Raw genomic sequence first — 18,893 nt, forward strand, 5'->3', positions numbered from 1 at the left:
GCAGCTAAAGAAGAATGAAAGTGATAAGCAGCAATCAGAGTCTTTCTCTCCTAATGGTTTTAAATTCTCCAGTGACACTTGATTGCTTTTATTGGCCTAAAGCAAGAGGGCACCTAATTACAGTTCTCCAAATAAGGCACAGTGCAAACTGCACATTTAAATGTCTCTGATGTGCTGCCAATGTTCCAACAAGGGGAATCCACAAAAAAAAATCTCCTTTAGGCTAATGTAGACTTCATGTCTAGAGGTGTGTACTCCCAGCAAGGGGTGTGTGATCACTTGGGGAATCGATCCCTTTCTCTCTTCACCGCCCCCCCCCTTTTTTTTTTCCTTTTCACTTAAGCAAACTCTCAGAACCACAACCAAAGAGGACACATACTCCTTTTCTGGGCAAAGAAGTCGAGCTGCATTTTGATACTTGATACTGTGTTCTGACACTTTCCTGAGTATACAGTCAGAGTGTGGACAGCCCAGGACTGGGGGATATGTTTTGAAAATACCACCCCTTTGGTGCAATCGTCTCTGTATAAAAGGGATCGCATTCACTGTTTTGGGAAAGTTCTATGACCTGTGATATACAGGAGGCAAGACTAGATGATCATAATGGTCCCTTTTGGCTTTGAAATCTATGAATTTGGATTTTCAGAAGTGGTTTTTTTTTCCTTTCTTTTTTTTTTTTTTAAATTAACCCAATAAATAAATCCTCTCTGACAGGGATGACTGCACAATGTCAAGAGAGAGGGTGAGTCCATCAGAGACAGCAATATCACCTTCCCATCAATTTGATGTTGGAATTTTATCAAGGGATTCCCAAGATCCTCCTAAGAACCAAGCTGAGTCCTGAACTAGTTTTCTATTTGCATGCATCTGCCTCATTAATTTTCCAACTTGTCATTAAACTCTTTGGACCAAATTCATGCTTAGTATAAGGCCATGTCAGTACATACTGCTCTGTAGCAGTGCAGCTGTACTGATACAGCTACACTGTTGCAGCATGTCTGGTGAAGACACTATATGCCAACAGCAGAAAGCTCTCCCATCAGCATAAAAAACCCCACCTCCATGAGCAGCATAGTGTTGTCCACACAAGCGTGTATGTCAGTGTAATTGTCACTCGGGAGGGGTGTTTTTTCACACCCCTACGAGACATAAATTATGCCAACATAGGCTGTAGTGTAGACATAACCTAAATCAACTTAAAGGCAGTGGGATTACAGCAGGGATGCATCTTTTCCATAGCCAATAATATATGAATTCATACAACATGCAAGTTGAGGTTCCAATAGTAATGTTAATTAGACCCAGTTATCCATCTTGTACATTTAGCATATCTATTTTGTCATGCAGAGTCATTTATTAAGAATGCTATTGAGGCTTACCCGTTCCTTCAAGGCTAGGGATTAAGGGAACTCCCATAGGCATTGAACCTCAGGAAGTTGAAGTGCTTCCTAGAGTTCCAGAGTTTCCAGGGGAAAGGTGGCTGCTGTGCTGGGAATTCAACATGTGCTCCCCTAACACAGAGGACCAACTCTTTTGCCATGTGTGGAGGGTATGACCCATTCATCACCAAAGCAGTTCTTTGTGCTTAAAATGAGTATGCATGAGTGTTTGCAAGATTGGGGCCTTGGATTGTCTCTCTGTCTATAGTGCACAATGGGCTTTCAAACTTGATTGTGTTCTTTGGGTGCTACTGCAATAATAATAATTAGAGCTGAACTAATAATTGGCTTTTTTTTTTTTTTTTTTTTGTTCACGCTGAATGAAAGACCAAAAAAATTTCTGTTTTGAATCAAGTTTTGATTTTCGTTTGCTTGCTTTTTAAGAAAATTGTTATGTTGTCTGATGGTTATTTACCCTTTTTTATTTTTAAACAAATTAGCTAAATTTCGAATGAAACATCTCAAAATGAAAAGTCAAAATGTTTCACTTAGAAAATGTGTAAATGAGCTGTTTTGCCTTTTTTACCCTGGCCCAAAATGGCCCAAATTCATGAGTGACTTTGTTCGCTTAAAAATTTTATTTTTGGCGAAAAAAAAAATTGCCTATATAAATAAAAATTCAACCTGCTCTACTATTACTACTGCAAAAGGTAATAACAGAATAAAAGTGCTTGAAATTATATGCAAAACTTTTCTAGATTTAATTTTTTTTTAAATGACCTATAGACAGACACCAGGCATGAAATACTTCAGTCCAAAGTGTGTGTGTTAGAAAGAAAGAATGTGCATAGGTTCCCCTATATGTCTCCATATAGGAAAACTGAGGCACAGAGAGACAAGGTGTTTCAGCTTAAGTTACATTGCTAGAGCTGGGACTAGAACCCAGGCCTCCCAACTTCCTGCCCCTTGCTGCAAACACAAGTAATCATTGTTTCAGAGTGTTAAATAGGTGACTAGACAATGAACCATCTTCTACTTCTAATTTTAAAATGACATAAGAGGACCAGATTGGTGATGCAGAAAATGGAGGGGGACTAGATTGTGCTGCGGGCCACAGCGTTAATTGTTGCCACATATGCATGCAGTACCCAGACTAAGATTTCTTCTCTTGCCTGTTCTCACTGTGCATAGGGTTCTTCAGGACTGACTGTAGGAAAGTGGTTAACCATCTTCTTTTCTCATAAGCCATGATCCAGACATGATCATGCTCTATCTGCTGAACTAAGCTGCCAATGTTTGTTTCAGTGCTACAAACATTACAACAGTGCGTAAGGGCTCTAGTTGGCACAATGTAAATTAAAGCATATCAGTCATAGGTGCCACATTAGTGATCACATTGGCACTTCAATCTTGATCCAAAAGTGTCACCACACCCAAATAGTCACTGTTGCAGGTACTTGAGTAAATGCAACCATAGGGCTTACCATAGCCGATAACTGGTTTTTAAAGGTGTTAAAGCTGTCTACACTATCTTTTAAAAATGTATTCATTAAAGCATACTAGCTAATAACTTTTGAAACAACCTAGTTTCCTACTTTAGATATACTCATGGAATTCCAACAGTTCCACTCTTAATTTCCTAAAACCAAATTAGGGCACAGCAGCGTCCATGTTGTTCCAGTTCTCAGCTTCATCAATTTCTCAGTTTTTTTTGTTGTCCCAGTTTATCTGTAGCTGTAATCTTCCCATTCCTGCAGCTCAACAGTGCATCTCAACCCGAAATCCTGGCTGCTGCTCTCCTCTCTAGACTTGCAGAAATACTCAGCTGGGGATTCTGAGTGGTTAGCCCTCTTTCAAGTCCTCTTTTTCAACTCCTGCTGTGTTGCTCATGCTGTCAGATGGCACAGACAATGTCGTCTAGGAAATTGATCCTGCAAGGTAATAGCACTGTGCTCCAAGTCAGGAAAGCGCTTTGTCATATGCTTAAATTGAGTGCAGGGAGTATACTGACACGCTTAAAGTTAAGCACAGGCTCGTGTGCTTTGATGGATGGTGACCTAAGTGATAAGTATCTTGCAAGATCAACCCTAGTTCAGCTAAAATTAGCTATACATCCAAACAGCTCTAGGGAGCAAAAATCCAACTTTTAGGCCCCAGAGTAGAGCGGCCAGTGACGGACAGGGGACAAAAACCGGCCCTGGCATTTAAAGCACATGGGCTCAAGTTCAGGCTCTGCCCTCTATACTCCCCCTCCGCCAAACACACAGCAGCCCGACCTGCAAAGTTAATTCAGTGCCAAGACTGCGACCCTCGGTGCCGGCTCGGGGCAGCCCAGTGGGGGGTGAGCAGATGGCCCGCCAAGGGACGGGCGCATGGGTCTCTGGCTGACTCCTGGGCAGGGAGCAGTGGCTGGGGCGGGGGCGAGGAGGCACACGGCGGGGGGGGGAGGAGGAACCTGTCTGGCAAACAGCAGCAGTGAGGAGGGAGGGGCGCTGGGAGCAGTGGTGGGGGAGGAGAAGAGGAACGGCAAGCAGCGAGGAGGGAGGCAGGGAGCAGGGGCGAGGAAGGAAGCGGCAAAGCAGAGCGCTGCTGCAGCAGCAGCGAGCGACGAGTCTCGTCTCTCCACACGGCTTGGGAGCGGGCAGGCTCCGGAGCAGGCGGCAGGGCAGTCACACAGGCCGAGAGGCGGAGCATGCGGGGTGGCCAGGCGCACGCTGCATGCATGCCTGCCCGGCGTGCTGCACTTTGTCTTTGCTCCGCGCAGGGCCCTGGGCGGCTCGGGAGGCGGTGTCTGTTACTCCTCAGCCACTCCCTGGGAAGGAGCCCGAGCAGGGAAGCTGAATAGCAGACACCACCGGGCGCTTCTGCCTTCCCAGCGGCGAGGGCAGGGCAAGGGGCCGGGCCACCATGGTCCCTACTTTCGGCGGGGGTGGCCCTTAGGGTAGGCTCAGCCTGCCCCCGCCTTTAGTGGCGGCTCTTTTCCGGGCCTGTGATGCAGGCTCCCATGCGGCCCAGCTGCCCTTGTGGCATTTGCCAGATGGCCAGTCTGCCCCTGAGAGCAGCAGGTTACACTATTTACTAATCCAAACAAAGCTACTTTGAAAGGCCATCTTGTGATGTGGAGAGGTACATGTTAGAAGCACCTTTATAGAGCTCATACAACTAACACACTGGAAGTGTGTTACAATAGTCCACACAGACCGCAAGTCAGCTTCCAATGTGTTACATGTACTGCATGCAGCATGCAGTGTGTGGTGTGTTTTAACCGAATGGAGCAGGAGTTTCTGTCTGAAATTTGATTTCAAAGTGAGACTCTGTAGATGGGAAAACAAACAAACAAAAAACTTCACTTTTCTTCTCAGTAAGAAAAACAGGTAAAACTGTTTCCCCTACAACCATTTTAGTGCATTGCCCCCAGTAAACTTTCATCTTTTTCCTCACTCTTTGGGTATATACTGTGTCTTATTACTGCTATTATATTAATAGTAATGTCAATAATTTACAGGTGATTCCTAAAAAAAAGTTTTAATGGTCAACATCTTAGTAGTCACAGTGTTGTTGCAGCTGTGTTGGCTCCAGGCTATTAGAGAGACCAGGTGGATGAGGTAATATCTTTTATTGGACCAGCTTCCCTTGATCTGAGAGAGAAGCTTTTCAGTTATGCAGAAGCTCTTCCTCAGGTCTGCAGAAGGTAGTCTGATGGTACAGCTAAATACAAGATCAAACAGATAGATTAGCATAAATAGATTAACTTGCATGTTAACCTGCACAATACTTTCGAAAGATGAACCTTGGAACTTAAATTTATAACTTTTCTCAACACTAAAAATCATGGTCTTAATAAAAATGCTGGATTTATGGCTTATTACAACAATCTGTAACCCACTAATCCCCCTTTTGTCCTATGACTATAGTGGTGTTAACTGGCCACTTCATCTTGAATGGCCCCTTAGCATGTATGCTAACTACTTATGCAAAACTATCTGATCTTGCTTTTAACTGTGACACTCTTGAGTATCTTTCCGGGACCCGAGGAAGAACTCTGTAGCTTGAAAGCTTGTCTGTCTCACCAAATTGATCCAATTAAAGATACTACCTCAGCTCACCCACTTTTACAGTGTGATTTTGAAATAGCTCCTTTGCCACTTACGGAACATTAAGTGGTTTATACTGTAATTAAGGTGAAATGATTGATAAGAAAAATGAAGTTTAGATAAAAACGAATTGAATGGTGCAGCAAAAAACTGCAGGAATGTCAGTCACCTGGCAAAATGTCTTGTCATCAGGTTGTTGCTACTCTTCTACTTGTGTATGGTGACATGAGTGATATCTCAGAGAAAATGATTATTAATTAACTAGCCATTTCCTGGCTGCAATGTTCATGCAATATCCATGGCAACCATTTTCAGTGCAGAGATTTTACAATTTGTTTGTGAATATGTATGTACCTTCCACTGATATACTAGTTAACAAATAATGAAATACACTGATAGGGGCTCAGTATAAAGCTGGAGTTTTCAAGTTTGAACCTTCAGTGCTACAGGACCAACCAAGAGCAATGCACGGATGGTGAAACAAAGGGGTATTGAGGTAAGTGCTTTTATTCATGGTTTTCAAGTTTCATGAGATTCAAGAGATATATACCAACGAGTATATATCACCCAATAGGATTTGTACTGTAAATCCTCATTTTCAACTTCAAGTTCTTCAGACGTTCAGAGCTGCAATATCGTGTTTCGTTTTGTTTTCTTTGACAAAATCTTTAACAGTACTCTAGATTTCAAAATGCTGAATGTTGCTTTGCAATGTTCCTGATTGACATGTTTGCAGAAAGGGTTAACTGAGAACTTCAGACAAGAACATTTGGATTATAAATTCTTTGTTGTATTGAAGAATATTTTAAATATATGGTTTTCAATATAATAAAACAGTTGTAAGCTGAAAATCCAATATTCCCTGGGAAGCCAACAATGGTTATGATATAGAAAATGTCTGGGAAACCTTAGGTAAAAGTGTAAAATATTAATATATTGTGGAGTTTATAAAAGTATCTTTGTTTGATTAATCACCACACTGAAAATTATATATTGAATTTTATCCTAGCTTTTATTTCCCTTGAAGACTGCTTGTGTTTTGAGACTGGTGTTTCTAAATGAGTTAATAAACTCTCTCTTCGTTCCTATGACTGTGAGGTTTTTGAGTAGCAGGGGAAGGGCAGGGCAGGTTATGTGGATTGGAGGCTGCTGCAGGGAGGGGAAGAGCATCAAATTTAAACTGTTCTGATGTCAGAAAGCTTTTCCCCAGTACTGCTGATTATTGAAACACCTATATAAGTGTTTTAGCATAATGAGCAGTACTATGCTATTTCCACTGGCAAAACAGCATTTTGTTCTTATTTTAACTAAATAAAATTAAGTTATTTCTCTGTATTTAAGCCAGTTTTGTCAGGTAAAATGCTTTTAATCAAATGAAAAATGCAGTTACTGTTGCTGGTGTATTGTTCTGGAGTCTGAAGATTGGTTTTAATGAGTTTTATTGCTGGCATACAGTTAAACATTAATGGTACCATGTTCTTCACATGAGATTAAGCAGTTGGTTGTGCAGCCTGAACACTTCAACAGTAAGGTCTGGTCTACACTACAGAGTGTCCACTGCATTTTCTCAGAATTACACCAGTTATCTATAGACACTGGCTTCATTCACAAATGTCCCCTGACATACTGATATGTAACTTACACCACCTTTTATGTCACCGTTGAGCCATTATCATTATTATTTCCACTATATGTGGCAGTATATAATAGAGCTCTTCAGCATTTTTTGCTGATAATTTTTACAATAAAACTTCAATTTTTGTGGAATGTTGGGTGTTTTTGTCCAAAACAAAAAAAAAAAGTCGAAAACCAAAATTTGATGGGATTTGTTTGCTGAAAACTAACAACAACAAAAGTTTCTGGTTTTTCAAGGAAGAGCTGAAAAGTTTAACAGAAAAACGTGGATGAATTTTTTAAATTTTTTTTTTTTTGTTTCCTAGAAATTTTTCACAGAAAATTAAATACACTTCCCAACCAGCTTTTATAACTTATTCTGTTTAATGGATTTGAACATCAGAATATTACACTTTGTACGTGAAGTACAGTTATATTTTAACACCTTTGGGCAAAGGACACATTTTTAAAGCAAACATTTGCTAGCTCCTTACAAAAAAGCACATTCCTGAACCTATCTTCATTTGATTTTTTTTTTTTTACCATGGTGTTTACCTGTGTCTAGATGGGAAAGAAGAAGTTCAGTGGATTAGAAATCTCCCTGATTGTCTTGTTCTGTTTGGTGGTGATTGTAGCCTGCATTCTGGTTGCACTTGTAGCAACAGGACATCCTGGACTCCAAGGTAACAGATTTTATTTATCATGATTATTGTAGAACTCAAAGTCCAAGCCAGGAATAGTTCCTGAATTTGAGTTGCTCGAAGAGGGGATGGATTAGATTTGACTGATAAAACGAACCATGACATTGACTCTTAGGTCAGTCCCACTGAAGTCAATAGGAGTCTTTCCAGTGGGCAGTGGATCAAATAGACCAAATTCAAGCATGAGAGAGCATGTAAAAATGTGTTTATATGGTGGCCTTCAGAAAATCAGTGCTTTTATGAATAAACTGTAAACTCTTTGAGCTCCAGATTGCGTCTTCCTGTGTGTTGGTCATGTCTAGCACAATGGGGCCCTGATGCTGACCTAAGCACAGTGGTTTCTCCCTTTTTACAGATAATGTAAATATTTATAATGAATTAAAAAAACCTAGAAAGATTAAGGATTTAAGACAGTTAAAAGTAAATGCAATTCCTCTCCTCCCAACACCCTAACCTGTGTATTCTTTCAAGTTACTTTTTTAATGAAGAAAAAGGGGTATTTCAGTATTTTGAATAATAACTAATACTCTCCAAAAGAGGGAGAAAATTCAAGAGCTCTTCATAGTTATATCAGCGAACCACTCCATGGAATTGCTCCAGCCCATATTCTCTATGAATATGTACTATGTAGGAATGAAACATACTTCAAAGATTTTGACCCATTCGATAACTGTATTGATAAGATGCATTAATATCATATCAGATGATTAAGTAAAGTTTGGGCCTTTGATGTAAGTCCCAAAGCTTTATACTTGTAATTAATTAGTTATACTATTTAGAATGACTTGTAAACCCTAATTTGTAACTAAGTCCCAACTGATTTATTTTTTCAGTGAGATTCTGTTAAGAGTGGAAGAAAACTTTTGTCTTTCATCATACTTTATTTCAATGCACCAATAAATTAGAAGAAAATTTGGTTTATAGGGAGGCTGGTACTCAGAGCCAAATGTGCAAAAAAAGAGCTTCCATTTTGACCTGGTAACATTTTGCATGCACAATCACGTGCATGTGCATATCGGGTAATAAAGCCCACAGTTTGTACGTGCAAATGGCGGTGTGTATAAAAGGAATCTGATGAGTCCTAACACAGAGTGAATATGTTCAGGTATCAGGCGTAGAGCTGCTCAGAGAGGCAAATATTTGCATTTATTTTTATCAGCTTTTGGACCTGAACATATCAACCTGGCTCCACAATTAAAAAAAGAAATAAACAAACAACCCCTCCTTCCACATGTAAGGCTCAAGCTGGGGTAATATTTGCAGGCCTCTATGTTTTGGTTCCAAAATAAATAAATAAACTGAAAATAAAGCCACAATTTCCAATGGGAATTTGCAATGCTCCTTCTAGGACCATCTGACAGTTGAGGCTCCTGGACTCCCGAAGTTAACAAATGACTAGAGCTCCACAAAGTTAGTTATAAAAATCTTTGTGGAATATCTTCATACCCCTAGAATATTCTTGTCTCTGAGGATGCCTAAACTCTGGATACTGTGTAAGGAAGCATACACAGGATAGGGAGCACATATAAAAGCAGCAGAACAATATCATGAAAAAGTCCCTCTATTTTTAATACTGGGTGAATTTTAAGTGAAGTGATGTGTGATAAGAGTTAGAAGACTTCTTTGAAATTTCATCACGTTCTGCCTTTTCGTTTGCGGCCATAACATTTAAAAATGTCAGGCATACTTAGAAGAATTCTGTGCTATCTTACACCTCGTGTAGTTATAGACACCTGAAAAAAGTTGGTCCCAAATACAATTAAATCATAATGGCAGTGTTTTATATCTACTTTGGTTAGATGTACATGACTGCAGAAGTTTTAAGGTAATGGGGAATCAGGCCTTTAGATATAAATTATTTTAAAATTGTAATTAAGCTATTTCTATAATTCAACACTATTAATAATAACAATCCATTCATTTTTTTAACAGACTTTTCTCCAGACTGTCCAGCATTAAGCTTATCAGAGAGAATTGACTGCATTCCAAATCAAGTGGCAACAAAGGTCTGAAACACATACATCATGTTAATTTAGAAAATGGGCCATATACAATGAAACTTGAGATATGACTGCAAAACAACCTTGTGGATACAAAGAAAACTCAAGCCTGTAACATAGAAGCTGAAGGGTGGGATTTTCAAAAGCTCTCAGTGATGACTTAACTCTGCTCCCTTTGAAATCTGGGAGTTTTGCTACTGATGTCAGTGGGAGCAAAGGTAGATCAACAATGGGTGCTTTGGAAAATCCCACCCATAATAAATAATACATAATAACAAAGATGCTCTGCTGAAACCATTCATTCCTTCCTTATCTGACATTTACATATTAATATTTATAATGGCACAGTCCCTGGGTTGGCTGCCCCACTGGAAAGTAAAACCCTCTTTCAGTCCCCCGCTCTCTCCCCTTCCCCGAGTGCAGCCCTTTCAAGTGGCAGGCCACTTCTCTTTGGGATGGGATTCCACAATCCAATCACTCTCCAACAGGGCGTCCAGTTTACACCCCTGCCTGACAACTGTGATACCTAGAAAACCCAATGGACTTGGCACTGGCAAGAGGTTCCCCTCCAGGAGCCTGTAATCAGTAGCAGTATGCAATGGTACAGAAGCAGCTTCTCCAAAACAAAGCATGATTTATTTTGCCAGTGGTCAGATAAAGGGTGTAAAGATAACTCAGACCTATGTGAATAGTGTCTTACATACTCTTGGCATTCTTCTCCAGGCCCCTCTTGACTTAGCCTTGGTATCTCCCTGTTCTCTTGGGGGCCAAGTTACAGCCTTGTTGCTGCAGAACCTGGCTCTCAGTCAGTCTGAGTCAGCCTGTAGCAGCTGACAGCTTCCCTCACCCTCTCTGTAAGGCAGATCTTTTCACAGATCAGGGTCTTTGATCTCCCTCTTCTCACCCTTGACAAAACAATCCTATCTCCAGGTTGGAACTGAGGAGTTCAGGCTGATATTCAGGACTATAAATCTGGCTAATGTGATTTGAGGGGAGACTCCTTATCTAGGCCATTGTTTTACCTTTCCCCGCCTCTCTTTTTAACAATGCTTTGATCTCACTCTGCATTCAGACACAGTAGTGTCACACAGATACAATGAGGGGCATGTGAAATTTATAAAGAATAATGCAAATATTTCCCAGTTCTCCACAAGCTACATATGAAATTTCTGAATCTTTCCCGGTCATCAGATATCACGCAGGGCACGAACAAAGCTTTTCCCTCCCTGTTTATCATGCTGCTGCTTGCCAGAATAGTTACCTTGTTATGTTTCTATAACTTAGCTTCTTTATGAGAGTAGGTTGTTGGCCTATCGCTGAACTCCCAGCCTGGAGGACCAATGAGCTGTTTTTCATCTAGTTCCTACCCTTTGACCTATCTGGCTTGGGTGGCCCTACCAGGAGCTAAACCTCCCACTCCCCTAGCTCTGAGCCATTGGAACATACCATCTTCCCTCTGTGTGCTGGCACAGTCCCCAGGGAAGAATATTAACATCTGATTAACTGTTAATCTTCTCTCAAGACGCATCAGATCTGCATCTTGTGTGCCACAGTACAGACAGCCAGGCATGAGGTAAAGAGGAAAATACTATTTTAAAGAAAGAGAAGAGACTTGGTGGCTCAGAGATGCTAATGGTAGAATTGGAATGGTGTTTCCAGATAGGGTGACACAAGTAAAATCATAACTGGAGACTTATGAGGGGAGGGGAGACAGGAAAAGGTAAGACTGGAGAACCAAGGTTAGGAAGAAAGGATTAGGCTTGATTTATATTACAAATGTATGTTGGCATAACTATGTCGCTCAGCGATGTAGCTACGTCGACCAAATTCCTGGTGTAGACCGCACTATGTCAACGGGAGGGCTTCTCTCATCGACATAGCTACCACCTCTCAGGGAAGTAGAATGCCTGTGCTGGGAGAAGCTCTCCCATCAGCATAGGTAGCATCTTCAGTAAGCACTCCAGCAGCTCAGCTTCACTGGTGCGGCAGCACTCCTGCAGCGCTGTAAGTTTGGACAAGCCTTAGTCAGTAACTGCATTTAAATGAAGCAAGCTCAGGGAGAGTTTGAAAACCAACAGAGCAATTTAGATTTAGAGATGGATGGGAAGCTGGAAAGCCAGTGAAAGCAATGGAGCACTAGGTGATATAATCTCTGTTCTGTGGAATCAGATCTATTGGTCATAATGCTGCAGAGCTCTACAGTCACTGTTGAAAAGTATTCTAAAAGGATTTGTTAGATCTGGCTGGGAAACCGAGAAAAAGCACTTTCATACAATTGTTTCCAATTTTTTAATTGAAATTTCATTTTTGTCAAAACTTTTTCATCAGCTCTAACATTTGTTAGGGTAGATGGGCTATCTAATTCTGCTGCTAGTTTCCACTGATATTAGTTTACAATATCACTAGTGCACTATGACCCAAGTGGTCAGTTATTTCTGTAGTAAGAGAAAAGATGTAGATCAGAAACTATATGAAGTTGCCCAAAACTGCTTGTACTTACAAATACATAGCTCTTGGGAGACTATCTGTAAAGAAATTAATTTCTAACAGAGAAGCTATGATATTCGGGCTTATATGCACATGGAGCTAGAGTGTAGGTTTATGCCACTGCATTTTTTTTGAGTTAAATGAAAACATTACTTCACTGTAAAACATGATTATTGTTTTTGTTTTGGGTTACCTGAAACATTTTTTTTTAATTCAGCCACCAAACTGAAAAATTGGTTATTCACACAACCCTACTCATGATTCAGATCAAAAGAGCAGAGTAAAAAGCCTTATTAGTTCACAATTTACTATAAGATTTGGGCTGGTGGCTATTCACCCACATCTTATAGTAAATTGTGAACTAATAAGTCCGTTATTTGGTTTCCTGCCAAGAGTTTGCTTGTGATTGGTCCGTGAACAGATGAGAAAATTTGCCAATTGTCTGAATTATTTATACATTTTTTAAATTTTTTGGAAAAGACCACTGAATTAATAGAAAGCAGATGAACAGTGAAATATTCTGAAGTCAGTGAGTATTTCCTCATTTATGTGGATATCACTGTGTTATTTTGCACAAATTAAACAACAGAAAGTGCTACCTTTTTGTGAACTCTCCATTTAAAAAGTACATTCCACATTTAATTATTAAATTATTAGTGGGGGAAGGTCAAAAAGGTTGGGAGTTAATTTTGGTCCAGAAGTGCATCCAGGTGTTTTGATACTTATCTTGACCATGAGTTAAACTATTGAATCTTCCTAAAAGGGCTAGAAATCTGATAAGAATAAGCTTACTTGAAGTATTTCAGTATGTCCACTTCTGGTCCCAGCTGAAATTTGGAAATGAATACAAAGAATAAAAAAAAAAAAAAAGTACCCAAACGTTTCAGAACCCTAAAAATGATTCCCTTGCAATGTTGTTTTCAGAATGGGTGAAAAGTCCTGATTTTTCTGAACTAATTCACTCATTTCTACCTTGAATCTAGAAAAGCCACTCTTTGCTTCTATCATGTTCTTATCCATTCAGACATCATTATGGACTTCCCCAAAGGGGAGCGTTTATGAATGTTATAACAAAGATTGCTGGTATTTGAACACACATGATGCATGCTTTTTCATCCAGACTGTTGTTTGATGCTAATCAGTGCTGTTTATATAATAAAGTTCTTCTTGCCCCTGTAACAGAGTTTATGTACACTGCGTGGCTGTTGCTGGAGTCCACAGAATGAAACAAGCATACCCTGGTGCTTCTTCTCCAAGAATCATGGGTACAAAGTACAGGGAGATATAAAGCAAACAAAGACAGGTAAGCAGCTGCGTGTGCTCAAGCAGTAAAGTGTCCAAGCAATTGTCAATGTATAGCTTTTAACAATATTTCTATGTATAAACTTTTCCTCCATTGGATGTGATACATTTCCAAAAAATCTGGTATTTTTGTTCTTCTGGCTGGGACTGATTTTTGCCTGTGCTTTGATCTATCTTCAATGGTGTTATTGCAACTCTGACTCCTATCCACCTAGGAAGTTAGGTTCCAAAAAATAAGGGATATATAAAGCATTAGCATGTGTATTAATTTATAAACAACAAATGTAATGGTATCTTCAAGATGTTCATGTAGTCCATTCTGCTTGTCTGCATCAGTTAGCTGCATCATGTAGAGCTAGCCACCGAGGCAGAATCAAGCTGGTCCAGGATACTTCCCATCTATCTTGAACAGGGGGAACTGGGAGGTAGATTGTGCCCTGTTCCTGGGGCTCTGCAATAACACATTGTCCCATATGCCACAGGGTTTGTGGCAAAGCCATAATTTAGCCCTGAGTAACTGCATGACATTGTAGAAACTGTTGTCCTTTCTTACCCAACCCCACTTTGTTATTCTCACTTTTTGCATCATGTGTAAAGTTAAATAGAAAGCTCTCTGGAGCAGGGGCCATCTCTTGGCATTTGTGCTGTAAAGTGCCCTGCACCCTTTTGAGGTTTGTATAAACAAATATTTTTTATATATGAACCTACCATGTAGATCTTTATAGTACATGTAATGATTTTTATAATAAATCTTTCAAAGAATGCATACCAAATTCATTAATCCTTAGGGATTCTATAGCAACTATGAGACATAGATCTTGTTTATGATAAAAGGTTTAGAAATCCTGACCTGAGGAAAGTTTAAAAAAAAAACCCAAAAAACAAATAAACAAAGCATGTTTAGTCTTGGGAAAAGAAGACTTGGAGGGGTGGGAGTTCGGTTCGGGGGGAACCTGATAACAGTCTTAAAATATGTTAAGGGCTGTTCTAAAAGAAGATTGTGATCAATTATTCTTCATGTCCAGGTAGGACAAGAAGTAATGGGCTTAATCTGCAGCAAGGGAGATGTAGGTTAAATATTGGGAAAAACTTTCTAACTACAGGGATAGTTAAGCACTGGAACAGGCTTCCAAGGGAGGTTGTGGAATCCCCATCACTGGAAGATTTTAAGAACAGGCTAGCAAACACTAGACGGTGATGATATAGTTGGCTCTGCCTCAGGACACTTCTAGCTCTATATATTTCTGTGATTCTATGGTGCAATAAAGCAACATTGTAATATTATTCTTTTTTCTTGTTAAGGTTTTGAAGCTAAGCTAACGAGGCTGCCTTCACCTTCCCTATTTGGAAATGATATTAACACTGTCCTCCTCACAGGAGAATATCAGACAACAAATCGCTTCCGGTTCAAGGTTAAATTGTTTCTGATGCTGTTTAAGATTAGTGTTATGCATAAGATTTTTACACTGCCTCGTAACATTGGAGAAGTGAATGGCAGAGGACATTGGTAGTGGGAACATGAAGAGTTTCCTTTTCTCTCTAGTCTCAACTTATTCCAATTCATCATGAAGCCTGTGAGAGTGCTTTTCATACTCAGATGGGGTGCTCTAGTAGTGTCACAGCACCTAACAACACTACAGTAATGTAGGACATGATGGGAAGAACAATACCATATCCGATTGGAATTTGAATAGTCAGTATGTAATTATCCAACCCTGTTTGATAGGGCATTGAAGCTGACACTCCTACATTTGAACAACTTCCACTCCCCCCATTCCACTTCCAAAAAAGCATGGGATCTATAGTCATCACAGGTCATCAGCAGCTTGGATTTCCATCTAATTTGAAATGAAGAACTGGTCAGTGGATCAAAAACAAATGTCTGAGTAATACAGATAGAAACTCCCCATTTATTCCTAAAGCAAAATTCCAGTGTTGTTAAGATTTAATATGGTCTAAGAGATAAATATAAACAGAGCCAATGAAATGATCTGTTAAGAACTGCATCATCTTCAGTTGTACAGGGTCAAGCCTGGTTAGTACTTAGATGGGAGACTTCCAAAGAAAAACTGGGGAACTGTAGTAAGCACATTCTTAGCCCCTTTTTCTTGGGGTCAATACTGAACCAGTGCCCTGACCAGGTATTAGAAGCCAATGAGTTTCTAGAACTGTCATCTTTTGGATGAGATATTGAATCCAGTTCTTGACTACTTGTAGTCATTAATGATCCCATGGCACCATTGAAATACTAAGAAGAGTTATCCATGTAGTCTTAGGCAAACTTCTGGCTAAAGTTCCCTTTGATAGTTTCAATCAGATACAAGTCATTTTTAATTTTTGTCCCAACAATTGCAGACCTGCACCTACACTAGGGTTTCCAGACCATTCTAGAGATCTGCAGGGAAAATCCATCAGCACATGTGGAAAACTGACTCCTCCCACCTCTTGGGGAAGCAATTGGAGATGGCAGTTAGAGCGCTCCCTAATCCCCTCATGAGGGGATCAGGGGAACGGAGGAGAGGGAGCTACTGATACCATTTTTACAAGAGGAGAAAGAGCTCAGCAGCTTAGGGCATCTCTGCTCTCTCTGCTCCTCCTTTCCTGTGAAAAATGGCTTGGCTCCCCTCTGCTCCTGACTCCCCTTTCCTCTTCACTGCAACTCCAGGACTAGGAAAAGGATGAAGAGCCCTTGGTGCTGTGCCCCCCAGGTGCCGTGCCACCCTGCTGCTTCCCATTTGGGCCCACGAGGAAGATGAAGAGCCCCTTAAGTTGCACTTCCCCCGCAGACTGAGGAGGGGGCTTAAAATCCCCTGGGTGGATTCAAGGGAAAGGCATGCTAGGGGGCAAGATGTGTGACTGGGGTGAAGCAGAGACAATGGGGAGCACAAACTTAATTGGTTTGGGACTGGGGGCACAAAAATAATTGATTTGGGGTTGATGGGGCCAGAATTAATTGATATGGAGCTGGGAGGCACATAATCAATTGATATTAGAGTCCTAGGGGTGCATAATTAATTGATGTGGGGCGGGGGCGCAGCATATATAGTGTTAGAGGAGCACTTAATTACTTAATTGGGGTTTGGGGAGAAGCTAGACCCTTTGCACTACCTTGCTTTATGCCAGTGGGTGTGATTTTTTTTTAATGCAGATTTGTGTAATTCTATGCGATTTTTTTTAAAAAAAAGCTGTATTTTTGTCAGAAGTTGGATTCAAATATGCAACTGGGCAGCAGTGTTACAACTGTTTGTTTTTATTTCTGTTGGGTTGTATCTCTTCTGCCTGGTTTCCAAATACTAGAGGACCCATCTCTCTGGGTTACACCAGCTCAGGAGAGAATCAAGCCCAAGGTCATTCCGGTACCATATATTCTAGAACTGTTGCAAAATTGATTGTTGGGTATCTGCAGGAGAGTCTTGTAAACAAAAGACTTTTTCTATTCATTAATAAACCATGGAGGCCCCCAGAATGATAACTTGACCTTACTGTGTTAACCTCAGCCCCTTTAGGATTACAGGCCAGTTTTGTATCAGACTGACTAGGAACAATATGAAAAGTGAAATCATTTTAGAATGAATGCTGCATTCAAAAATATTCCCAGAAGACCATCCTGCATATAAATTTGGATTTTATATAACGGATTGAAAAAAAAATCTGTGGTAGGAACTGGAGCAGGCCTTTTACTTAAAACAGAATCGTAGCTGAAGTCTGCCCTCTGTTGCTCTCACATGACTTCCTCTGAAGTGCATGCATGCATGTAGTCGTGTGCATCCAGAGGCAGAATCTGGACCATAGTGAACAAGATAAACATTTTCCAAGCCATGCAACTTTAAATCCATATAAAGGCTATGGCTGAGATTTTCAAAGCTGCTAAGGGGCTATAAAGGCATAATCCCATTAATTTCAATGGGCTAGATCATCACTCTGCAATCTACCAGGATGGACACATTTAACCTCCTGGTCTTCCCACTACTCCAGGGATTAAGTAAACTGTACCAGGCTGATACTTGGCATGGCATAGGTCACCTGCTGTAGTCATGTGATTATATTGGTTGGCATATTTAGGGGATAGAGCCTAGACTCCTTACCCCCTCCTATCCACCTGCACCATGTGGGCATATAGCACCTCTTCAGAGCCCACTTCCCCTCCAACATTGCACTGCATGGGTAGTCCATGCAAGGGCGTAATGGGGAGCTTTATGGGGCCATATTGGACAATGTAGCCCAATGGGAGTTGTGCCTCCAAGTCTTGTAGGTGTGTTTGAAAATCTCAGCTTTACTATCAATGAATTATTTGTGCAAATTTTCCCTGGACAAATTTAATTATGCTTTGAAATGGCCTTTTAGTATACGTGAGGAGGCCAAAAATTATATTTAATTTCAATTCAGAGTAATGATCTATAATACTGGTAAAATATGATTTTAATTATTCCAGAGAATGCATAGACAATCCAGAAAGATGTATGCATTCAGGTGCTACTGCTACCGAGATTTACTAATGAATATAGACCGATGTTGAATTAACACCAACATAATTAATTACATTAATAAAATCTGTACCATTATAGGCAGAGTTGGTAGTGTGTCCTATAGTTTGCTAGAATCTTCCCAATTATTTGTATCTGCTTATAATTTTACCTTTTCAGTTGTTTCTGAGAATAAGGTTAGAGAGAAATGCATTGTTTTGCCCTTGTTAAAAAAAGTTAGACTTTTTGCTCATACACTCTAGTACCTCCATGGGCTTGAAATTGTCTTTGTGTCAGGGATGTGCTGCCTATTGCTGTTTCTGTGAAATCACCCAAATGTAGCCAAATAATATACCTTTGAAAAATCTTAGTTTTGTATCTACCTAATACAGAATTGCTTAGAGTTTGACAGCTAAATTCTCTGTAGATACCATTTGTATTTAGTATGCTCCATCCCAAGACTTTAGGGACTGAGCAGAACTTTCCCTGCAATTGCTGCTGTCCAGAACTGAGATCCGGGAGACCCTCTGGGCTGTGCTCTTAATGTTCACCTTGCTGGAACCAGCAGTGTGAATGGGGTATAGCCAGATTCAAATGTAGACGGTAAAAGAACTGGCTGGGGAGTGAAGGTGCTAGTGCAGCAGCAGCAGAGACAGAGAGAGTAAATTGGGACAAGAAACCTGGTGGGGCTGGGAATGGAACATTGGCATTGAGAGCTGGTGGGGCAAAGGGCAGGAATTGACTATCTGGGCAAGACACTAGGAGCTGGCGTGGGGGAAGAGTTAAGGCTGTGCATTGGGAACCAGTGCTCGTTCGCTCTCTCTCTCTTTGTCTGTGTGTTGGGAGTAGAGTG

The 18,893-nt window shown here is 40.5% G+C and overlaps 1 protein-coding gene across 1 annotated transcript in view; it reads left to right on the plus strand.

The window, feature by feature from the left end:
• Positions 1-5,835: 5,835 nt before the first annotated feature.
• Positions 5,836-18,893, plus strand: part of SI (sucrase-isomaltase) — a 114,023-nt gene continuing 100,965 nt past the window's right edge. The window contains exons 1-5 of the mRNA XM_067536648.1: positions 5,836-5,969; positions 7,653-7,770; positions 9,721-9,794; positions 13,458-13,578; positions 14,880-14,989. Coding sequence (XP_067392749.1) covers positions 5,946-5,969; positions 7,653-7,770; positions 9,721-9,794; positions 13,458-13,578; positions 14,880-14,989 — 447 coding nt within the window. The 5' untranslated portion in view covers positions 5,836-5,945. The remainder of the gene's footprint in view (positions 5,970-7,652; positions 7,771-9,720; positions 9,795-13,457; positions 13,579-14,879; positions 14,990-18,893) is intronic.

The sequence above is a fragment of the Emydura macquarii genome, unplaced genomic scaffold, assembly GCF_026122565.2.
Source record: "Emydura macquarii macquarii isolate MOO-44397 ecotype Brisbane River unplaced genomic scaffold, CSIRO-AGI_Emac_v2 contig_3603, whole genome shotgun sequence".
NCBI lineage: Eukaryota > Metazoa > Chordata > Testudines > Chelidae > Emydura > Emydura macquarii.